The 20,379-nt window shown below is 40.2% G+C and overlaps 1 protein-coding gene across 1 annotated transcript in view; it reads left to right on the top strand.

Moving 5' to 3' along the window:
- GALNTL6 (polypeptide N-acetylgalactosaminyltransferase-like 6) overlaps window positions 1-20,379 on the top strand; it is an 86,115-nt gene that overhangs the window by 36,465 nt on the left and 29,271 nt on the right. The window contains exons 3-4 of the mRNA XM_009870231.1: window positions 3,153-3,270; window positions 13,036-13,143. Coding sequence (XP_009868533.1) covers window positions 3,153-3,270; window positions 13,036-13,143 — 226 coding nt within the window. The remainder of the gene's footprint in view (window positions 1-3,152; window positions 3,271-13,035; window positions 13,144-20,379) is intronic.

The raw sequence follows: 20,379 nt of genomic DNA, 5'->3' as shown, positions 1-20,379 counted from the left end.
CTTTCACATCTTCACGACTCCTCTAGGACCACTGCATATAACACTCTTGCAATGCAGTGACTCCAAACCCTGCTGTGCAGTTCATTTGTTTGCAATACACCACATAAATTTCTAACGCAAGTAACTTCACACTCCTTCTAGGTCCGTGTCACTCTTTATCATACCTTGAAAATTTGTAGATGATTTCTTTTCTTCCTCTGCATGTAAATCATGAGAAGTTACAAAACTCTTTGCTGGCTTGTGTTGGCGTGAGGGTTTTTTTCAGTCTTACTAAATCAAACTCTTTTTCTGTCTTGGCACAGGAATCTGTGACCTCATGGGCCACTTTTGGATCATCTGGCTTTTAGTTGTGCTATATTGCTCTTTCAGGTATAGTCAGTGAGTCTGTGCAATACCTCACATATAGAAGTTCTTTGTAACTCCTTTAAGTTTAGCAGCCTTAGCCTTCCAGCTTTTCTGATGTTTCAGGAGTCTTTGTCCTTTTAAGTTTTTGACTCTTAAGTATTTTACAGCTTCCCACTGTGATTACGTAATATTATGTCACAGTAGCTCAAATCTGATTGAGTGTCTGAGTAGGACATTTCATGAAACAGTTACTTAGAATCATGGAATCATCTAGGTTGGAAAAGACCTTTAAGATCATTAGTACAACCACTCACCTAACATCCACCACTAAACTGTGTCCCTAAGCACCACATCTACAAGTCTTTTAAATACCTCCAGGGATGGTGACTCTCCCACTTCCCTTGAAAGCCTGTTCCAATGCTTGACAACCCTTTTGGTGAAGAAATTTTTCTTAATATCCAACCTAAACCTCCCCTGGCACAACTTGAGTCCATTTCCTCTTGTCCTTCTACAAACATAGCTTTGTATTTGACATTTCTATACAGAAGCCATTAACAAGAGCTTAGTTCTCTTTCATAGAATCATAGAATTGTCAGGGTTGGAAGGGACCTTAAAGATCAGCTAGTTCCAATCCTCTCCACCATGGGCAGGGACATGCCCCACTAGATCAGGCTGCTCAGAGCCCCATCCAGCCTGGCCTTAAAAACTTCCAGGGATGGGGCTTCCACCACCTCTCTGGGCAACCTGTGCCAGGATCTCACCACCCTCATGGGGAAGAACTTCTTCCTAACGTCCAACCTGAACTGATCCATCTCTGGCTTCAATCCATTCCCTCTAGTCCTATCACTACCCGACATCCTAAGAAGCCCCTCCCCAGCTTTCTTGTAGCCCCCTTGAAATACTGCAAGGCCACAATAAGGTCTCCTTGGAGCCCTCTTTTCTGCAGACGGAACATCCCCAACTCTCTTAGTCTGTCTTCATAGGAGAGGTGCTCCAGCCCTCTGATCATCCTCGTGGCCCTTCTCTGGACGCGCTCCAGCGTGTCCATACCTTTCTTGTACTGTGGGCTCCAGAACTGGATGCAGTATTCCAGGTGGGGTCTCATGAGATTGGAGTGGAGAGGGAGAATCACCTCCTTCGACCTGCTGACCACGCACCTCTTGATGCAGCCCAGGACACGACTGGCTTTCTGGGCTGCAGTTCTTATCTGTATAAGTGATCTTACTGACAGCAAAAGGACTTTTTATATCAGTCATGATTGTAGGACTGGACTCTAATCTTCATATTTTGGAGACAATTTAAGGCCTGTTCAGCAGCAGCTGCCTGTGGCATGGAGTGGAGTAAATATCCCATGCCAAGTGATCACATTCACACAGCTCTTTGCTCATCCCACTCCAGTGAAAACCAAAAAGCCGTCCTGTTTGTCCTCTCCATTGCTCTTCCTGCAAAACAACAAATGTCAGAACATGTTGTGGAATAAGAATAAATGGAGCAAAGCTACATGCAATTTCTTATTTTCTCCTTTCTTTTTTGTTTAAGTGCAAGAGCTATGAGTTTGCTGTTGTTCCAGTCATTGTTTGGTAGTTTTGCTAACTGTAATAAACGTTCTGAACTTTGACATTTAAATAACTTGTGATTTCTATGCACATTGTTGTCAGTATCATTTGTAAGTAGCTGCCAATTATTTTGCAGTTTGAAGTTCATCTTCTGTGTGATTCATCTGCAGGGATTACCTTTTTCATAGGCCATTCACTGTGTCAAGAAAAACATTCATGAAGGATATTGTACCTAAGAGAATTAGAGAAATCCTGTTTTCCCCAGTGATTGCTGGAACTTAATTTCTTCTGCCAGTAACTAGTTTTAAGCATTTTCTGTGCCAGTCCGTCTTTCTAAAAAGGACATTGTCTTTCGATTATTTAGAACCTGAAGTCACAAAGGGCATGTTGTAATTAGAGTTACTTCGATAGGAATTGAAAATGTATTTTAGTAGTCAGAATCCCCAGGGGAAGGTTTCTAATAAAATCTCCATTGAATTTATTCATATGTGGAAAGAATGGTCAATATTTAACGTGTAAAATGTCAATAAAAGTAAAAAAAAACATATTAACATTCAGTGTCTGTTACAGTGCACGGCCTCGCCAGTTAGAATATTGCAGCTTTGTTTCACAAAACTTCTATGTGGTTTTAAAAATACTGTCTCTAAAAGAAAATAAAATTAGGCTGTTAAAAAGGTTTACTAGTTGTGCAAGTGGATAGTTTAAGATAAGATATAATCTGAAATACATATTTTTTAAATAAAGCTGGTTTATAGAAGTGAAAGATAAAATACCCATAATGTTTTTCGTTGCTGTGAATGCAGGTGAGAGGATCGTTTTTTAACATTCACATGTGTGAGGATTTGCTGGCATTCTAAAGATGGCAGAGGCCACTCAGCTGTCTGCTTGCTATTTTATCTTCTCCACAGGCTTGGATAAAATATAGCAGTATAAAAAGGGTTACGACAGAAAATATGGCATAATGTTGTTCCATTAACTTTATGTCCTCTTTAATAAACTTCTAACTTATGCATGGGTTCCTGTGATACCTACCAGTCCTGAGTTCGCTGCCAAATCCTAAATCAGTGGCAGTGGGGCAAGTTTTTATTTTCCAGTTTGTTCTTCAGGGATGATGTCATCTGCTTCCATAGCCCCAGACAATTGTGGAAGCCAGACCACTACGTTTACACACACACATACACACACAGAGGCATATACACACATGGTCCAAATATATTCACTATTATTTGTCTTGTTCTATTCATCCTTCAGGTCTCCTGTAATGGCTGGAGGTCTCTTTGCCGTTAACCGGAAATGGTTTTGGGAGCTGGGAGGCTATGATCCAGGGTTAGAAATATGGGGAGGAGAGCAGTATGAAATCTCTTTTAAGGTAAGTCATCAAGTCACTTTATACAATATTTCCGTACTTGTTTTGGTGCAACAATCATGTAATCACGATGCTTTCATTTATACTGGCTTTTGTCTTTTAACTAAAATTAGTTTAATTACTACTTTTTTCTTTATGAATTCCCACTTATTTCACAGAGAATTATGCTATTAGCATATGCTCCAGAAGCAATACAAAAGTCACACTGAGAGCAGTTCCTTCCAAAATGTGGTTATCTTACCACCATTAAAGAATGAAGTTCTACCTTGTTACTTTTGTCGTCTTCTCCACTTAACTTGTCTTAGATGTTGCATTTACTTCAGGTGTTGAGATCAACTCAGTAAGCCAACCGAGAACTAATCCAGAAAAAATTAAAATTGTATAATTATCTGTCCAGTTCCATCATTTCCTGGGGGTGGGCTTCCTTGTGATCAGCTCAGGGAAGTGGGACCCCTTTCAGTAGTAGTGAGCTGCTACGAGCTATTATCTACAGGTCAGCTTTTCAAAGTCAGATGATTTTTTAATTGCATTTGAATTATTGTAAGGACAAAATATATGGGGAGTTTTCAAGTGTTCAGGTTATGTACAACCAGCCACAGTATATCCTCTTATTCTATGTGGACGTGTGTATTCAAATGAGTTACTTGGCTTTTATACGTCGTTGAAAGTCTTATTACTTTCCACATGTAAAATAGGTATTTGCGTTAGTTTCCTGAGGACTAACATATCTAATTTTGAAGACTGAATTTATTGTGTCCCAGGATACCCAAAGACATAAGAACTTCACCTCATGGCCTCTCCATGCAAAGATTTTCAGTGACTTGATAGAATTTCATGATGCAGATGCAATGAGTCAAGCATATTTGGATAAGACTGGGAACTGAAATTAAAATACACCTTTTTCTTCAGGATCTTTTCAACCTACTTCTGAACTCTGACACTGTAAAACTTAGTAAATAAATTTGGTATCTCAGACATGACTAATATCATACATTTTGTTGAATCTAAGTTTCAACAGTGATTAAAACAACAGAGGTGAGGCCGATCTGTTGAAGGAAACACACAGCGTGACCCAGCACTGGCCTGCCAGACTGTCTTTACAGGAGTTATCCAAAATAGCAAAATGGTTTGTATTAACTGTGCTACTCTCATGTTTCTCCAAATCATTTTTATACTCCAGCAAAATAAAATAGGAAGGCAGGGGAAACCTAATAGCTAGACAGTGTATTTAGAATATATTGATATACCTTCTGTCCGTTTAGGTTGTTTCAGAGGCAAATGTAAGTAGTCACTAGTAGCTGTCACAATGGTCTCTGACAGGTCACTCATTTTATTGTCCTATTTCACGTATTCCTTTTATTTGTCATCTCAAAGTATATACTTGTAATGCTCTCCAGTCTTTGTATAGAAACCATGGCAACAGCACTGGAAATTGAGACACTCGATTGTCCCAGTGTGTTTTGCTCAAGTGACAGATTTTTTTGGAGGCAGCTATGTGACAGTGGGTCTCATTTCAGTGATATCTCCTGTTTCATCTCATTAATATATACTGACTTTAGATTCCATGTCCTGTCTTATTAGTGTTAAAAGGGTTAAAAAAACTCTCTAGAAATGACTGGCAAATAAGAACAACTTTCTATTGGAAAAAATTAACACATGTAAGTTTTAAAAAGAAGACTGCTGTTTGGTTTGGAATGACAAAAAAAAATTATGGAAGTGAAAGGGAGAAAAAGAAAGGATTGGTTTTAATTAAAACTAGAATCACCGATATCAGCTTGGAAAGGTTTATGTTTCAATAGTTTCTACTGTAGCTATAGATTCAGTCATCTTAAAATGTGTTTAAATGAGGATAAGTTAGCCAGAGATTTTAATTTACTGGTTTTATTCACAAAACTTGGAAGGTGGTGCAGTTGCCATCTTTCTGTTATTCACAAAGTCAGTGAAAATTCCAGACGACCAGCATGGTTTGATTTCCTTGACTGCTTGAGTGGGTCTGAAATTACATCTTACCTTTTCTTAGAGTGTCCACATCTACGGCCTGTGAAAGTGTCATAGCTTGGGTGCCCTGTGTTGATACCCTCTCTCACAGTAGTGTTGTTTACGTTGGCAGATAACTATTTGGAGTGTCTTACCTGTGCAACTTCACTCCATGGAAACATTCACACTTTTTCTACAGGGAAGATTACTTAACAATCAAGTTCCTATTAAGGAAAAACATCTTCTCAACCAAAAGCCTGTGCATTACTGTACCAGAGACATCCACAGTCATCTCCACAACTCAAGAGTTTGTTAGAAAGCAAGTGGGAAGCCATGAGTGCAAAGTGTGAGCTTAGAGAGTCAGAGAAAATAGATCTTTTAGATGACTAGTGTGCTGGGTCTTAGTATGATGGCCTGGTCTGTGCCAGTCAAGACTCAATAAAATAGTTTATCTAAAGTCTTCTGACTTAAGGAATTATTAGCTGCTTCATCATGAACTTAATATCAACTACTCTGCTCACTGTAATCTTCTGTTGCACTTTGCAAACCCCAGACATGCAGTGAATTGGTCTAGTGCTGGATCAAGGGCCATCATGCAGGCTCAAAGGAATCACTAATAATAGCAAAGCCATATTGCTTTATGAGTTCAAGACGCTAAGACAGAGTTCAAGGACTGATTAAAAATTAGTTTAGCAGGATAAGTGGTTGCCTGGGGAGTCGGGCAGCAGTTCCTGACAAGAGGAGGTCGAATTAGATTTAGGAAAGGTACTCAGGCTGGGAAGCTTGGAGGGAAAGTGTCAATTTTGATGGTTTTCTCTGGCTGTTTCACTAGATACAACCTGGAGTGACAGACACTAGGCTTCAGTGTAGAGCCCAGTCTTAACCAAAGGTCTTTTTCTGGGGGAGGAGTTGCCTTTCCTCGTTGTGCAGGGACAGAAGGGGTGATGCGAGCAGAAATATGTTTGTGTGTATATGTGTTCGGGAGGGAAGAGTGTTTAATAGAAAAAGAAAGATGCCACAGAGAGTGAGTCTGCAGTGAATCTGAATTCACTGTAGTATAATTCAATAAGTTTCTCCAAAATACAGTATATTTTATGTTTTTGTGACATTTAGAATTGTGCCATGGCAGGAAAGGAAACTTCCTCAAACTTGAGGCATGGCAATTCCAGGTGGTGAGTTGTCAGGAGCATGGAGAGACAGGTTAAAAAAAAAGAAAAAAAAAGCTGCTGCTTAAAAATATTCTTGACCTTTATTTCCTTGAATACAAAGCCCAACATATTCCTCTTTTGTTCTTCTCTTGCTTGCTAATATTGCTGCAGAGGATAGCAGCAAGCGTAGCACAGGATGCCGTGCTGTGATTAATTGCTGTTTCCAAATCAGAGCACACTCATACACATTCAGTGGATGGTGAGGCAGCCACAACCCGTGTGTCAAAATAGGACTTCTTCATTAGTTTTTTAGATTAATTTTTACATAAGAAATAATGTGCAGCATTTTAATTTTTTGGCAACATAACCTCAGGATCAATTTTTTAATTAAAAAGTTGTATGATATCTTGCTGACAGTACTGTTCAGTGTGTGCTAGACTTGTGAAGGATGGCAAAGCGCTGGAACTGACCTCATTAATAACATCTCTTCTCAATAATCAGGGAAGACACTATTTAGGAAATCCTAAATTTAAATCTGTCAGAAAGGCAGAGTTTATATAATAATCTCCAAAATATAGAGTAGTGAAGCATACTAATTTCCTGTGTTTGCCGAAGATCCTTGTGGTGGGTTGACCCTGGCTGGTCACCAATGCCAGTTGCCCACCAAAGTGACTCTGTCACTCCCTATCCTCAGCTGGGCATGGGAGACAAAATACAACAAATGGCTCATGAGTCAAGATAAGGACAGGGAGATCATTCAGCAGTTACCATCACAGGCAAAACAGACTCAGTGAGGAAAAGTTAACTTTTTACGAGTTAAATCAGCTTAGGGTAATGAGAAAATAAAACCAAATCCTAAAGCATCTTCCCACCACCCCTCCCTTCTTTCCAGGCTTAATTTTTCTCTACTTCCTTTTCTTTACCTCCTCCCACCAAGCAGCATAGGAGGACAGAGACTGGGGGTTGTGGTCAGTTTGTCAGTCCTCCTGACACTCTTCCCCTGTTTCAGCATGGGGTCCCTCCTCATAAGACAGTTCTCTACAAACTTCTCCAACATGAGTTTGTCCCATGAGCTACAGTTTTTAATTAATTTCTCCAGCATGAGTCCTTTCCATAGGGTACAGTCCTTCAGGAACAGACTGCTCCATCATGGGTCTACCATGGGGTCACAAGTACTGCCAGCAAGCTGCTCCAAGCATGGGCTCCTCCCTCCATGGGTCCTGCCAGGAGCCTGCTCCAGCATGGGCTTTCCATGGGGTCACAGCCTCCTTCAGGCATCCACCTGCTCCAGCATAGGGCCCTCCATGGGCTGCAGGCGGACATCTGCTGCACCGTTAATCTCTGTGGGCTGCAGGGACACAGCGTGCCTTACTGTGGTCTTCGCTACAGGCTGCAGGGAAATCTCTGCTCTGATGCCTGGAGCACCTCCTGCCCCTTCTTGTTCACTGACCTGGTTGTCTGCAGAGTTGTTTCTCTCGAATACTTACTTCTCTCTCTGGCTGCAACAGCTGTTATGCATCTTTTTTTCCCCCCCCTTCTTAAATCTGTTATCCCGGAGGTGCTACCACTGGTGCTGATGGGCTCAGCCTTGACTAGTGGTGGGTTCATCTTGAAGCCAGCTGGCATTGGCACCATTGGAGACAGAGGAGGTTTCTAGCAGCTTCTCACAGAAGCTAATCCTGCAGCCCCGCTGCTACAAAAACATTGCTATGAAAACCCACTGCAATCCTTTAACACTGGGCATTTTTTAGGCGTCGTAAATCAGACCTTAACAAAAATGATACCCTTGCCTCTTTGAAGCTAGTCACCTGTATCTAAAGTTGTTTTATTCTTATCCATCCTGACACATCTTCCATATTTTTATCTCTGTTTTCTAACACACACCTCCAAGTTCGAGGTCATTAATCTCTTTATCATCATAATTTATTCCCTCACTGCTGGCAACCTTGGCAGGAGATAGGGTGTGGGGGAGATGTCAGTGCAGTTGTAAACTATATGAAGAACTGACAAACATGGAATATTGCCACTTTTCTCAGCATTTTAGAGGTGCTGGTGAGTATTATTGAAATACCCAGAGTCATCAGTTCCCAGTTCCTGCTTTACACAGTATTGTTTTAATATCCCTGACAGGAAATCCCTCTGCTCCACAAATAAATGGTTTTGCTGTTTGTGAACCCATTCACTGCAGATTTGCAGTCAGTGATCCTATTTTTCAATTTTTTTTCTTGAACATTCTAACTACATGGAAAAGTTTACAGGAAAGTATTCTTCCTTCCATTTTTCTACAACTGCTAAATCTGTTGGTTTGGCTTATATTTCAGGAACAGTGACTGAAAAATCCCATAAAGTTTTTATATGCTTATTTTCTACAACTTCTTCAGCCTCGTTGTGGTAATACATTTCTCCTGTTTGCAGTCTATCTTTCTTGCACAAAGCTGAGAGCACCAGCTTTGCATGACGTGCTTTATATTCTTCTTCCACCAGTTTTCTGGGTTTTTTTCCATCAATTTCCATGTCTCTCACTCTTGTCTGCTTTGTTACTGACTCTCAGCAGCAGTATATTTCTCAATTAGTTTTGAAGCCTGATCCAAAACGCATTCACTCCCCCTTCAGTCTTACATAATTTGCGGTGTGTTTATGTTCCTGTTCCACAGCAACACGTCCTCCAGTGCTCAAAAATCGTAAGTCTCTTACTGCAGTAATTATGATTACAGTGTAGCATATGGATTGGAGTCTCTTTCTCCTGTGCACAGTATTTACATTTTCCAGATAGTCCCCAGGCTGGATCACTCATAAGCTAGAGAGTTAAGGGCAGGGAAAAGAAAAAAAAAAAAAAAAAAGGCAGAATTCTATTTTAGAGACAAAGAAGTGACGTGAAAAGAGGGTGAATCACACAAAAATCCCACAAGAGCTGTAGAACAGAGCCAAAAAGTGCATCTGTGACATCGAAGCTCCGGTCCGGAACAAAACCATATAACCGCAGTTTCGTTTCTTTTAAAGCTGTACATTAATGCCTGCCTTTTGCTTTCAACCATCCCTATAAAGTGTTTTGCAACATTCTGTTGGAAGGAGCTATATAAAGATAAATTGTGATGTAGTATCTAGTTGACACATAAACTGCTCTTCTTTTGATCTTTCCAAGCTGAAATTACATTGTTTTGGCTTCATCTTTAGTTTTTATACCTCAGCTGTGGACCAGATACGTTGCTTTTGTAAGAAGGAGACAGTAGCAATCTGAGAGTTTCATTGCTTGCTTCTTAGATAAACAGCGAGGCATCAGTGCTGTGATACCATTTTTCCAAATGGCCCATGCCACCTGAATTCCTTTCAGGGTACACTGGAGGTCTGTAATATTTAACACAGAAGTCATTCTCCAATTTCTTACATTTAGGGCATGTAACATAAAAGTGCACATTTTAAAGACAAAGTTGCCAGAATCAATCTTCCCAGGAAAATATAAAAAATGCTTTTAAAATCATTCTGAAGCTGAAAGATAAATAGAAACAGCTGCTAAATGTCCTTCAAGACAGCCCCAAATTCATTTCAATTACCCTGCACAGCACACCTCAGGTGCAGCACAGCATTTTCGCGTTTTATATCTATCAAGCGTAAGCCTAACACAAACTGTTATTTCCTCCTACTTGTTATTGTCTCAGCGTATCTGACAAGGTTTTTTTCTAATTCCTTTTCTCTTATTTTTTTTACTGGTATCCTATTGCTTTAGTAGAAATTCAGTATATGTCTCCTGCAGCTCTCATTGTCTGTGTTAAAGTAGTACTGGCCTATATACATATATTTCTGCTTTCTTGTCTTCTAAATCTGTTGTGTGGCTGACCTTCATCTGAGACAAGCTACTATGCTGTCCATTCTCCAAAGGCTAAGAAACTTTGAATAATCACTGTAAAATCTTCTCTAGCCTTTGAAATAACACCTTAATTTAGAAACCAAGAATGAATAGGAAATATAGGTCTACGTTTTCACTGGACTGTTTGAAGGCAGCTACAGAGAGGAGGTTCCCTCTAAATCAGATACAAGTGATGTACCATATAAATGCAGTATTGGTAGAAAGGTGTGTAACTTTTTTTTAACAATGGCATCAACCAACTTTTTAAAAAACTGTCATTTTTATAATTTTTTTAATATGGTTATGAACATGTTTTCCAGTAAATTAGGAGTGAGCTATTTTGACATGGAGGCAGAGCATACATTTGGGCCTCTAATTCCAACCCACCAGTGAGTTTCCTCCCTGAGAAGGATTATTATGCTCACTAGGAGACCAAACAGGACACCCTCACCAAAGAAGTAGATAATGAAATACTTTGGATTCTGTCAGCTTACATGCTTGCATTTAGCAGAGTGATGCCCAGGACAGCTGCATTTATTACCTTATGCCCCTAGCCCACAAAATTTGTGTCCTCTACTGAGATGTTGTCGTGTAGCAGAAGCACCTAACTAGAGCTCCTGTGCCTTAGTCAGCTCTGTGTTGGGAGGCGGTGAGTTCCTTGAGTAGCTCTCAGCTTTATCTGACTGCTCAAGGGTGTCCATGGAATTTCAGAACAAAGCCAAGCACACGATCTTGCCTGTCTTTCAGTGATTTCAACCTTTTCTTAAACATTTACTCTAGCGTATTTGGGTTTGCCCTGCAATGAGTTGTAGATCTTCAAACATTTCATTGCCAGGTCTCAGCTGGGTGCCATGACTAACAGCTAAAGGACTGTCAGGGCTAATACACAAATGACCCATAAGAAGCAGCTTCCTAAATCACTTTGCACCTCAAGCATTCCCTCTTAAACCCCTTTTTCTCTATTCACAGTATGAATATCAGTCTCAGGGGATGAATTCCAGCCTACTGCCTTCAGCAAGCACTTTAAGTCATGCTCAAGCCCTAAGTTATTGCAGTGTTTAGTATCTGCATGTTCAGATTACTAAAATTTCATCCCAAGCTCACGGCCACACTGCCAGGACCAAGCAGACTTACCTACCGTAATACAAACAGGCAGTCACAGCAAAAGGTACCAAATTATTGCCTGTTTGCACTATTGTTTTAAATGAAAGGCATTAATCATTTTGTTTTCCTGAGATTTTAAAAACCCAGTAGCTAGAGCCAGCTAGTGAGCAGGACGAAAGAGATAGAGTAAGAAACACACAGTAAAAAAGTGTAGAGATGCACGTTGTTTTCTGCAGGCTTCATACAGAACGTCAAGAACTCGTGATGGGATCATATTTTTCATTACCTTGTTTTAAGGGGCTGCTTACTGTTTTAATTCAGATCCTATAAACTCATAGGTCAATTCCAGTTGTCTATGTTTGCCTTAGCCTCGATTGCACACTTGTTTTATGCCATTTCACCCCAGAGTGCATCAAATACAAATAAAATGCCTTCATATATGTAATACACGGACCTGAATTCTCATCCAGATTCATGGAGGTGTTTCATGAAGCATCTTTATGATGCGTATGTAAAGAGATATGGAAAGGATAAGCCCTCTCTCTTTCTTAGCTCGATGTGGTTTTCTTCTAAATTGGGTGGGAGAGGGTTGGTGTGTTTTTTTTCTTTTCAGTCTAAAGGCTGAAAACTGAGACCACAAGTGTCCCTTACAAGGAATAGCATTCTGTTCTAAACTTATGGGGAATAAAATATTGTTTTGCCAGGATTAGGAAATAATTTTTATAATACCGATGTTTTCACTCTAATTTCAACTCTTGCTGTGTGTTTAGTTTCAGGATGCTTAAAAAGTTCCACTTGGAGATTCTAGGTGTGGTTTTCTTGTTGTTCTCCATTTCCCTGATTTGTAGAGTCAAATTGTTTTTTTGAAATCAGAAAGTTATGAATAACTTTTGTCTAATAGCCCTGTTGGAGTTTGGTGACTCTGCATTGCAAGAGCATAGAAAATCACACCCATTGGTTGGCATGACTGCCATAGTTCCTCTGGAATGGCACACAACCTTGCTCTCAAGTACACTCAGTAAAACCTAGACATGCTGGCTGAAGAATTGCAAAAAATTCCTTATTTGCTGCCCATCAGGACACAGCTTGATTTTTTAGAGCTGTGAAGTACTTTTGCAGCTCCCATCAGTTTTGACTGAGTTTTAGTTGCTCAGACCTGAAGCATCAAACCTGTGTACTCCAGATGGTTCCATCTGTTTTAGTACTAAACTATTCACGATGAAACATAGTGCCATCCTCTTCTTCCCCTGACTACGTAAATTTGATCAGACAGGAATAGATTTTTGTTCTTTTTCCTTTACAAACTGAAGAGCATCTTAATGTTTGAGCTTTGTATTCACAATTCAAAGCACAAGCCAGGTGTTTTGGAAGAAAAGAATACTTCTCATTGATGGCTGGTTTTGCTGACATAGCCTTCTTTTGAAATTTTGATTCTGTGTGTTTTAAACAACTGCCACAATAACATCTTGGATGCATTGCAAGACGACCGCTGGTAGATAATCTAAATATGTTTTATGGTTTTATTTTGAATATGCTCTACCTTTGCATGAGCAATTCCAAGTAGGAGAGTCTGCCACATTACCTAAGCCCAGCTATTGGCATGCTGAGAAGGCCACCACTATGACTGTGGGAGGGGTCAGTACAGGGTGATTCGTGGTTTTCACATACCCATTACTTAAAATGCCTTTTTTACAGGTGTGGATGTGCGGAGGAGGCATGTTTGATGTTCCGTGCTCTCGAGTTGGACATATCTACAGGAAGTACGTCCCATACAAAGTCCCTTCTGGAACCAGCCTAGCACGGGTGAGTAATTGGGTCTTGCTGGTTTTCATTTTCATTCATGATCAGTCTCTTCGTTCCCTGTGAACTAGTTTCCAGTAAATCATTAAAATGGAAAATGAATGTTTCTTTATTTTTCTGAAATAAGATGTACAATTGCTGCAGTTATGCTGCTTTCCAGAGATAAGATTGCCAAGAATAAAATGGAAGCTTAAAAATACAGGGTTGGACATCTCAGTATAGAAGTGAGTTTCATGCTGATTCAAAAGAACCTAGGAATAACCTGAGGCTTATGGTTCTAAAATTGCACAGTGTTGTCAGTCGTAGTTTTTACAAGCAGGACCAATTTGAATGCACGTTTTCTTATCAGTCAGCAGAACACACAGAATCTCACAGAAGGGATGTCTTCTGAGGCAGAAGGACCGAGTAACAATGATTTGAGCAACTTTCTAATTATTGGGTAAAATCTGGTTGTGGAATACAGCCAGCTTGGAGCTGTGTTAGTGAGAAATTACAAGACCTCTAGACATTTCTCAGAGACTACTGAACACATCCGTATCCACAAGGGGCTTTTTGCTCAAGAGAAAATGTTTTATAACTTTCTGGAGATATTCGTGGGATGTCAAAAGACGGGAGACAAAGGGCACAGATGTAGCTTCCGGGAAGACACTAGTATTTATTCATGCTTGAGTTTAATCTTTTCTGGTTTAGAGGATTTTTTTTTTAATAAAATGGCATGAATATTGAAGTCTGTGTATTGCCATAGGGTAATATTTTATGAATCATATTTTTGCTTAATAATGAAAATGTGGTATGAATAAAGGAATAAATTTCTTGCTTTAAGGGGGAGATATTCTTGGTTTCAGCACCACAGGACAAGGTTTGCTGCAGTAACAGCAGCAGAGCAAAGAGGCTGCCTGCCTGACAGGTGGCTAGACAGTGAGAAGGATTTGCCTTAAAAGAGCATCAGTGCAGACAGTGCGATGCATGATACAGTAATGGGATTAGTGATGGTGGCAAAAACTGTGCTGACTAAATTGTGAGATTAAAATCTTCCCCTAATAGAGCTCTGGATCCAGATTTTTCCACTGTCTGAAACAAACTGCTTCGTTTATGGTATACCTTGCAAAAGTCACACACAACTTGAAATAAGAAATCCAGACCTCAGTCTCTGTTTTTCTCTGTTACAGTACAAAGTATCTCATTAGAGAATGTGCTACTACCTTTAGGTAATATGCATTACCTTTAGGAGCAAAATGCAATCTTGTCTATTTGGATTACTAGCACCCCATACAGTTCAGCATTTAACTAGCTTTGATGGCGGCGCTGTACCTGCTTAGAGCCATCAGGTAGCCACAGCCTGCACCTCCCTGTAATATTTATTTTTACTTGATTTCAATAAATCACTCAAAAAACATTCCCAGTTATAAAATTGAAATCTCTGCCCGTGAACAGACTGACCGCCCTATATCTTGTGGGAGAAGATCTAGTGTGCTGATATGGTGGGTCTTATCCTTCCCATTCAAATAACGGATAGTATTATAAAATACTCCCCTTATGATGATTTTATCTAAAACTTCCTCATAGTTCAAGAATATAATGCATAGCACACTCAAGAATATCTGGAAGTATTATCCTGCTGCCAAAGCAATGCTTTTCTCTGCTAAGTAGTTTCCACAAAGGTTTTTACTAAATCATTTTCCATCTTCTGCTCTGTGAAGGAGGATGCTGGAGATGCAGTTCACAAAAGAACGAGCCCTAGGAAGCCCAACTCTGATTGCATAAATGATTGAAAGAGCCCTTTCATTAGTCAGAGGAGGATTTCCCTTTGTGCAGATACTATGTTGAAGAATGACAGATTTTCCCAACCTATCCCACAGCAGCAGTACAAGGGCTGTGCAGCATCTTTGTTGAACAGTGTTCTGGGTCCAGTGCTGTTCAACATCTTTGTCAGTGACATGGATGACGGCACTGAGTGCACCCTCAGTAAGTTTGCCGACGACACCAAGCTTTGTGGTGCCGTGGACTCACTTGAGGGAAGAGATGCCATCCAGAGGGACCTTGACAGGCTTGAGAAATGGGCCAGTGCAAACTGCATGAGCTTCAACAAGTCAAAATGCAAGGTCCTGCGCCTGGGTTAGGCCAATCCCAGGCACAAATACAAAGTGGGCACAGAGTGGGTTGACAGTAGCCCTGAAGAGAAGGATTTTGGCGGTGTTGATAGATGAGAAGCTGAACATGAGCTGGCAGTGCGCTTATGCAGCCCAGAAGGCCAACCGCATCCTGGGATGTATCAAGAGAAGCGTGGTACACAAATCAGGAGAAGTGATTCTCCCCCTTTACTCTGCTCTTTTGAGACCCCACTTCAAATACTGCGTCCAGTTCTGGCCTCCCCACCATAGGAGGGACATAGATCTGTTGGAATGAGTTCAGAGGAGGGCCACAAGGATGATCCAGGGGCTGGAGCACCTCTGCTATGAGGACAGGCTGAGGGAACTGGGATTGTTCAGTCTTGAAAAAGAGAAGACTCTGGAGGGACCTTATAACTGCCTTCCAACACCTAAAGGGAACCTCCAGGAAGGCTGAGAAGGGACTTTTTACGAAAGTGTCCACTGCTAGGATAAGGGGAAATGGGTTTAAGTTAAAGGAGAATAGATTTAGATTGGATCTTGGGAAAAAAAATTCTTCAACAGAGGGATAGCAAGACTCTGGAATAACTTGTCCAAGGAAGTTGTGGATGCCCTCTCTCTTGAGGTGTTCAAGGCCAGGTTGGATGAGGCCTTGAGCAACCTGGTCTAGTTAAGGGTATCCCTGCCCATGACAGTGAGGTTGAACTGGATGATCTCTAAGGTCCCTTCCAACCTAGGCCATTCTGTGATTCTATGATTCTATGATGTTAAGGCTGGAGTTAGGAAGAGGACAGAGCATGGCTCAAATCATGCCATGGCTTTTCTTTCAAGCTGTTTCAGCTTATGTTTGTCCTTAACAAATACTGTTTAAAGTGAGCATTTTATTCTCCCTTGGGATTTCACCTTTCTATAGCTTTTAGCAGAAAGTTTCAACAAATAGTTTCCTCCAGCTATGCCTGACCAATCTAAGTATCTTTATAAAGAGCTGTGACCTGGCATGAGGATTACTTGTGCCTTATTAAATGACAAACTTGTCAAATATTCTCTTCTGCCTCCCCATTACTAAATAACTATTAGTGTACCACACAAAAAAGCATGTATTGCAACATCAATTTTCTCTGTCTTCTTATCATATTTCTTACCTTATCTGTCACTCAAGACCTGCAAGGCCCACATGTATTTTTGCTGACACATACCAGATAAATTGAAAAGCATCCATATATGAAACACTCTATCAGTAAAAGCATTTGGTGGTACAGAGCAAAAGTAAAAAAAGCTGTAAACACATGCAGTAGATTTATAAAACAGACCATGATGACCAAATGCAGATAAAAAAGCTGAATATTTTTGTCTGGAGATGTCTTAAGATGTTGCTGCTTGCCAAATACAGTCGGTGTCCAAATTACAGGTAATTGCACATAAAGGAAGATTAGTGGGCATGCAGACGTCAATACAGATTTCACATTATGATGTGGAAGCAAAACATACTTACTTATTCATTCTTTCCAAACCTGTCAACCTCTGCACAAAACTGCAGTGACTAATAATAATTTTTGCCTGTTTTTTTTAGGTAAGACATATATAGAAAGTGAACCTCCAAATCTTGAAGTCGTATGCAAGATGTTGCCCTACTAAAAACTTCTTTTTTACTAGATTATTTTAATTGCTTTGTGGTATTCTTGTCTGTTGTTCCATTTTTAACATACAATTCCAGCTAAGCCATTTTTTTTTTAGCCAGTTACTTACAAGATTAGATTTTAAAATGAGTGCTTTCTTGTATGTATATCTCAGTTTATTATTTGTTTATTTTCCTATGGAAGGGATTTTTTTTTCTATTTGTGATTCTATATGAACCATAAGAAACCTATCAATAAAAACTCAGTGTTCCATAGGATATGCAGAGATGAACACATAATTTCAAAATATATCTACAGAAATATTTTTCATTTGCAGGTATTGTACACAGCATTTTAGCATTAACTACAGAACATTAGAGCATTAGGCCTTTCTGAAGGGAAGGGCAGTCGTACTGAAGTTCAGATTTGGAAGCTAACCCAGCAGCGTGGTGAATCCTAACCTTAAGTTGACTTCCTCCCTGCATGCCAGGATGTGGGGTCCCAGTGCACAGTGACTCTCTGACCCAGGCACAAGCACGATGACATTTTCTTCATTACACTATGTCACTGAATTGGAACTTGCACAAATTTAGGTTCAGGAATTCCAGTTCTAAAGGTGGGTTCAGATTCCCACCTGAACCACTTGCTCAGCTTTTTCGTGTGGCTTCAAAAGGGATCCTCAAAGAAAATTATTGTAGCTATACCATCTGGTACTGTCACTACATTTGCATTTTTGATAGAGCTTCCTTTAATATTATGACAATTTAGGGTTTTTTTCCAGCTGCAAATGATGTTTGGGATTTTCTTAATGCAGCCCGTGAACATTCTCTTTTCATTTTCCAGGCAGTTTAAAGAACCAATGAGAATCAGTTAGGTGATGGTTATGTTTTCTTGTGGCTGGAGTGCAAACTGATAGATGTGGCATGCTGTTAAGGTAGCACTTTTGCAATCACCTCTGAAGCAAAAAAGATGGTATCACAAAGTCAGTTAATGATTCAGCAATTGGAGCAAGCAGCTGGAACATCAGCTTAGAATGAGAAAATTATTTAGGAATTGAGCAAGAATCACCTTCCTGCAACAGCACAGCTATAGCACACAATAATGCTGATGGTTATAAAATGCAGTTAAGTTTCCATTCTAACTATTTTCATTTAACAGACTTATAAATTCATCATTAAAATTAATTAAACCAAGATCATAAATGGAGCACTTTCCAAAGAAAATCTTCAAATTAATGTTTTCTAATCCTTGAATACAAGCAAGTCAAAGTATTTTTAATGCTTTTTATTATTATTTTCTCCAATCTGAATAGAAGTTTTTCTTTTTAGATAATAAACAGGACAAGCAGCTTAGCTTTCCAAAAGGATTACAAAGAAGATGGAGAACTAGATCTTTCTGGACAATAACATCAAAGCAGTGGTGGCTACTTTCCAGCATTCTTTCAATAGCCTAGCACTGGAACCCAAGTTACGTAGCTTAAGATACCTATTTGAACTCAGATCCCTGAGCTCTCTTGCAGGCTTAGCTGCAGAGGTGGACTGTGGTCTGTATGTGCCCCTGGAGTACAGGTCTGTAAAGCCAGCGTGGCTGTAGCCAGCAAATGTGCAGAGGTTGTTTCATGGTCACTCTGCTCTCCGCAGCTGCCCCCACAGCCAGCCTGCAGAGACCTGGGGACAGGCGATGGCATTATCCCTGCCCTCCAAGCCCTGTAGGCTGGCCTTGGGTGGGCCATCCAGCAGAGATGTAGCCTTTAGTCACTGCTGCCTGTGTTTCTGGGTTGTTTTTTTAAACAACTTTTTCCAATAGATCTTAACATATTTTTGTGATTGTCCTGGTTTTGCTGGGATGGAATTCCAGCCCAGCCACGGTGTGCAGGCCATCAGCAGTTTCAAATCTGCTGGGGGCTTGAGCTGGGAGGGGCAAAAGCCAGGACAGCTGGCCCAAACTGGTTCACAGGTGTATCTTGTACCGTAAACGTCATCCTCATGATAAAGGAGGGAGTTTGCTGAGAATGAGGGCTTCTTCTCCTCCTCAAGGGTCACCATCACTGTAGGGGCTTACCTACCATTCTGCTCCCATTTATTGTGACTGCTGGACATTCACTAGGGTGAGTATAACTTTGTACACTGGATATTGGCGTTAGTATTAATATTCACTTGGCTGTTTGATTACATCTGTTCTCTTTTCAACCCATAGGACTCCTCTCCCTTTCCTGATCCCCCTTCTCTTCTGGGGAGGGGTCACTGGGTGGTAGAACAACTAGTATAGTTTAGCCCTGGATATGGGCTAGACATAGTAAGCAGTGGAGATGCAAACCTTTATAAAGTGAAGTCCTGGCTGGTTTTAGATTACATCCGTGGAATTTCAGTTCTAGGTATTTGCAGACTACAGGCTGAGAATAAATAGCCTTTTCCTCCTCTGCCAGCTGTGCCAATTCTCACAAGAATTTTCATGTACACCACCAGCTTTATCACCTAGTTAACATGCTATCTTCCATGGAAAAGAATTTCTTGTAAACATCTCTTCATTTGGTTAAGGTGGATTTTTTCTGCACAAATATAAACCATTGCTGAAATGAAACCCGGTTAAGTTTTAAACACAAGAAGGGGAAAGATTGACAAATACTAGCATTGCCTAAGTTAAAAGAGAGTTAGGCAAGAAGGGGAAAGATGAAAACCCACATCACAAAGCTGTAATTAGTGTCCAGGAAAAATTTTATTGTGCTTTCACTGTAGAAACATATAGAAATGAGAAATGGTTGTGTTCCAACACTGATGGAAGGACCTTTGCATGATATTGAGGGTACCATTTTTATCCTTGTGAGTGCTCTGGAGTTTTGTGCCTTTGTCATATGAATCCACGCTCCATATGAATGGGCTCCTCCAGTCATGCTTTGTTCTCCTCCTCCGTGATAATTTATTGTGACGTTATGCTACCTATATTCCAGGGAAACATAAAGTATAGTTGTCTTGACTGACTGGATCCCAAATGTACTTTTTAAATACATTTTACATAAACTAAACTGTATATTATATTGTTTCCAGCCAAATGAAATACGGCAGCTTCCAGAGTAAACAGGGCACTCATTCTGAAGTAGCAACAACACTGTGCATCACAAAGCAAACAATAAAAAATATTGAAAGTAGGAAGATGATGTAGGTGAAGTGCAAATAACCTAACTGGAATTGTACTAGGAAGGAGAGGAGATTAATATGTCAGTCATTGCAGAAACTGATGTGTTATTTTTAGCAAATAAATAGTCATGGCCTCTCATATTTGACAGCTGAAATACAGTCAAGCCTCAGACATGCTGTGGTGATTCATATTTGATTGATGTAATTGAAAGTGATTTTTGATGAGAGAAATGACTATCATGACAAATAAGACTACCCCAGGTGGTGACATCCAACTTCCTGGCAAATGTGCACATTAAATGTAGGACAGCAGGAACTTGATACAGGATCCAAATATTCCTGTAGTAGTTTAATATTGACAAAAGTAAAGCCTGTAGACTG

The sequence above is a fragment of the Apaloderma vittatum genome, unplaced genomic scaffold (genome assembly GCF_000703405.1).
Source record: "Apaloderma vittatum isolate BGI_N311 unplaced genomic scaffold, ASM70340v1 scaffold12390, whole genome shotgun sequence".
Classification (NCBI taxonomy): domain Eukaryota; kingdom Metazoa; phylum Chordata; class Aves; order Trogoniformes; family Trogonidae; genus Apaloderma; species Apaloderma vittatum.
Note: the sequence above shows the minus strand (reverse complement) of the source record. Positions and strands in the feature narration are given on the sequence as shown.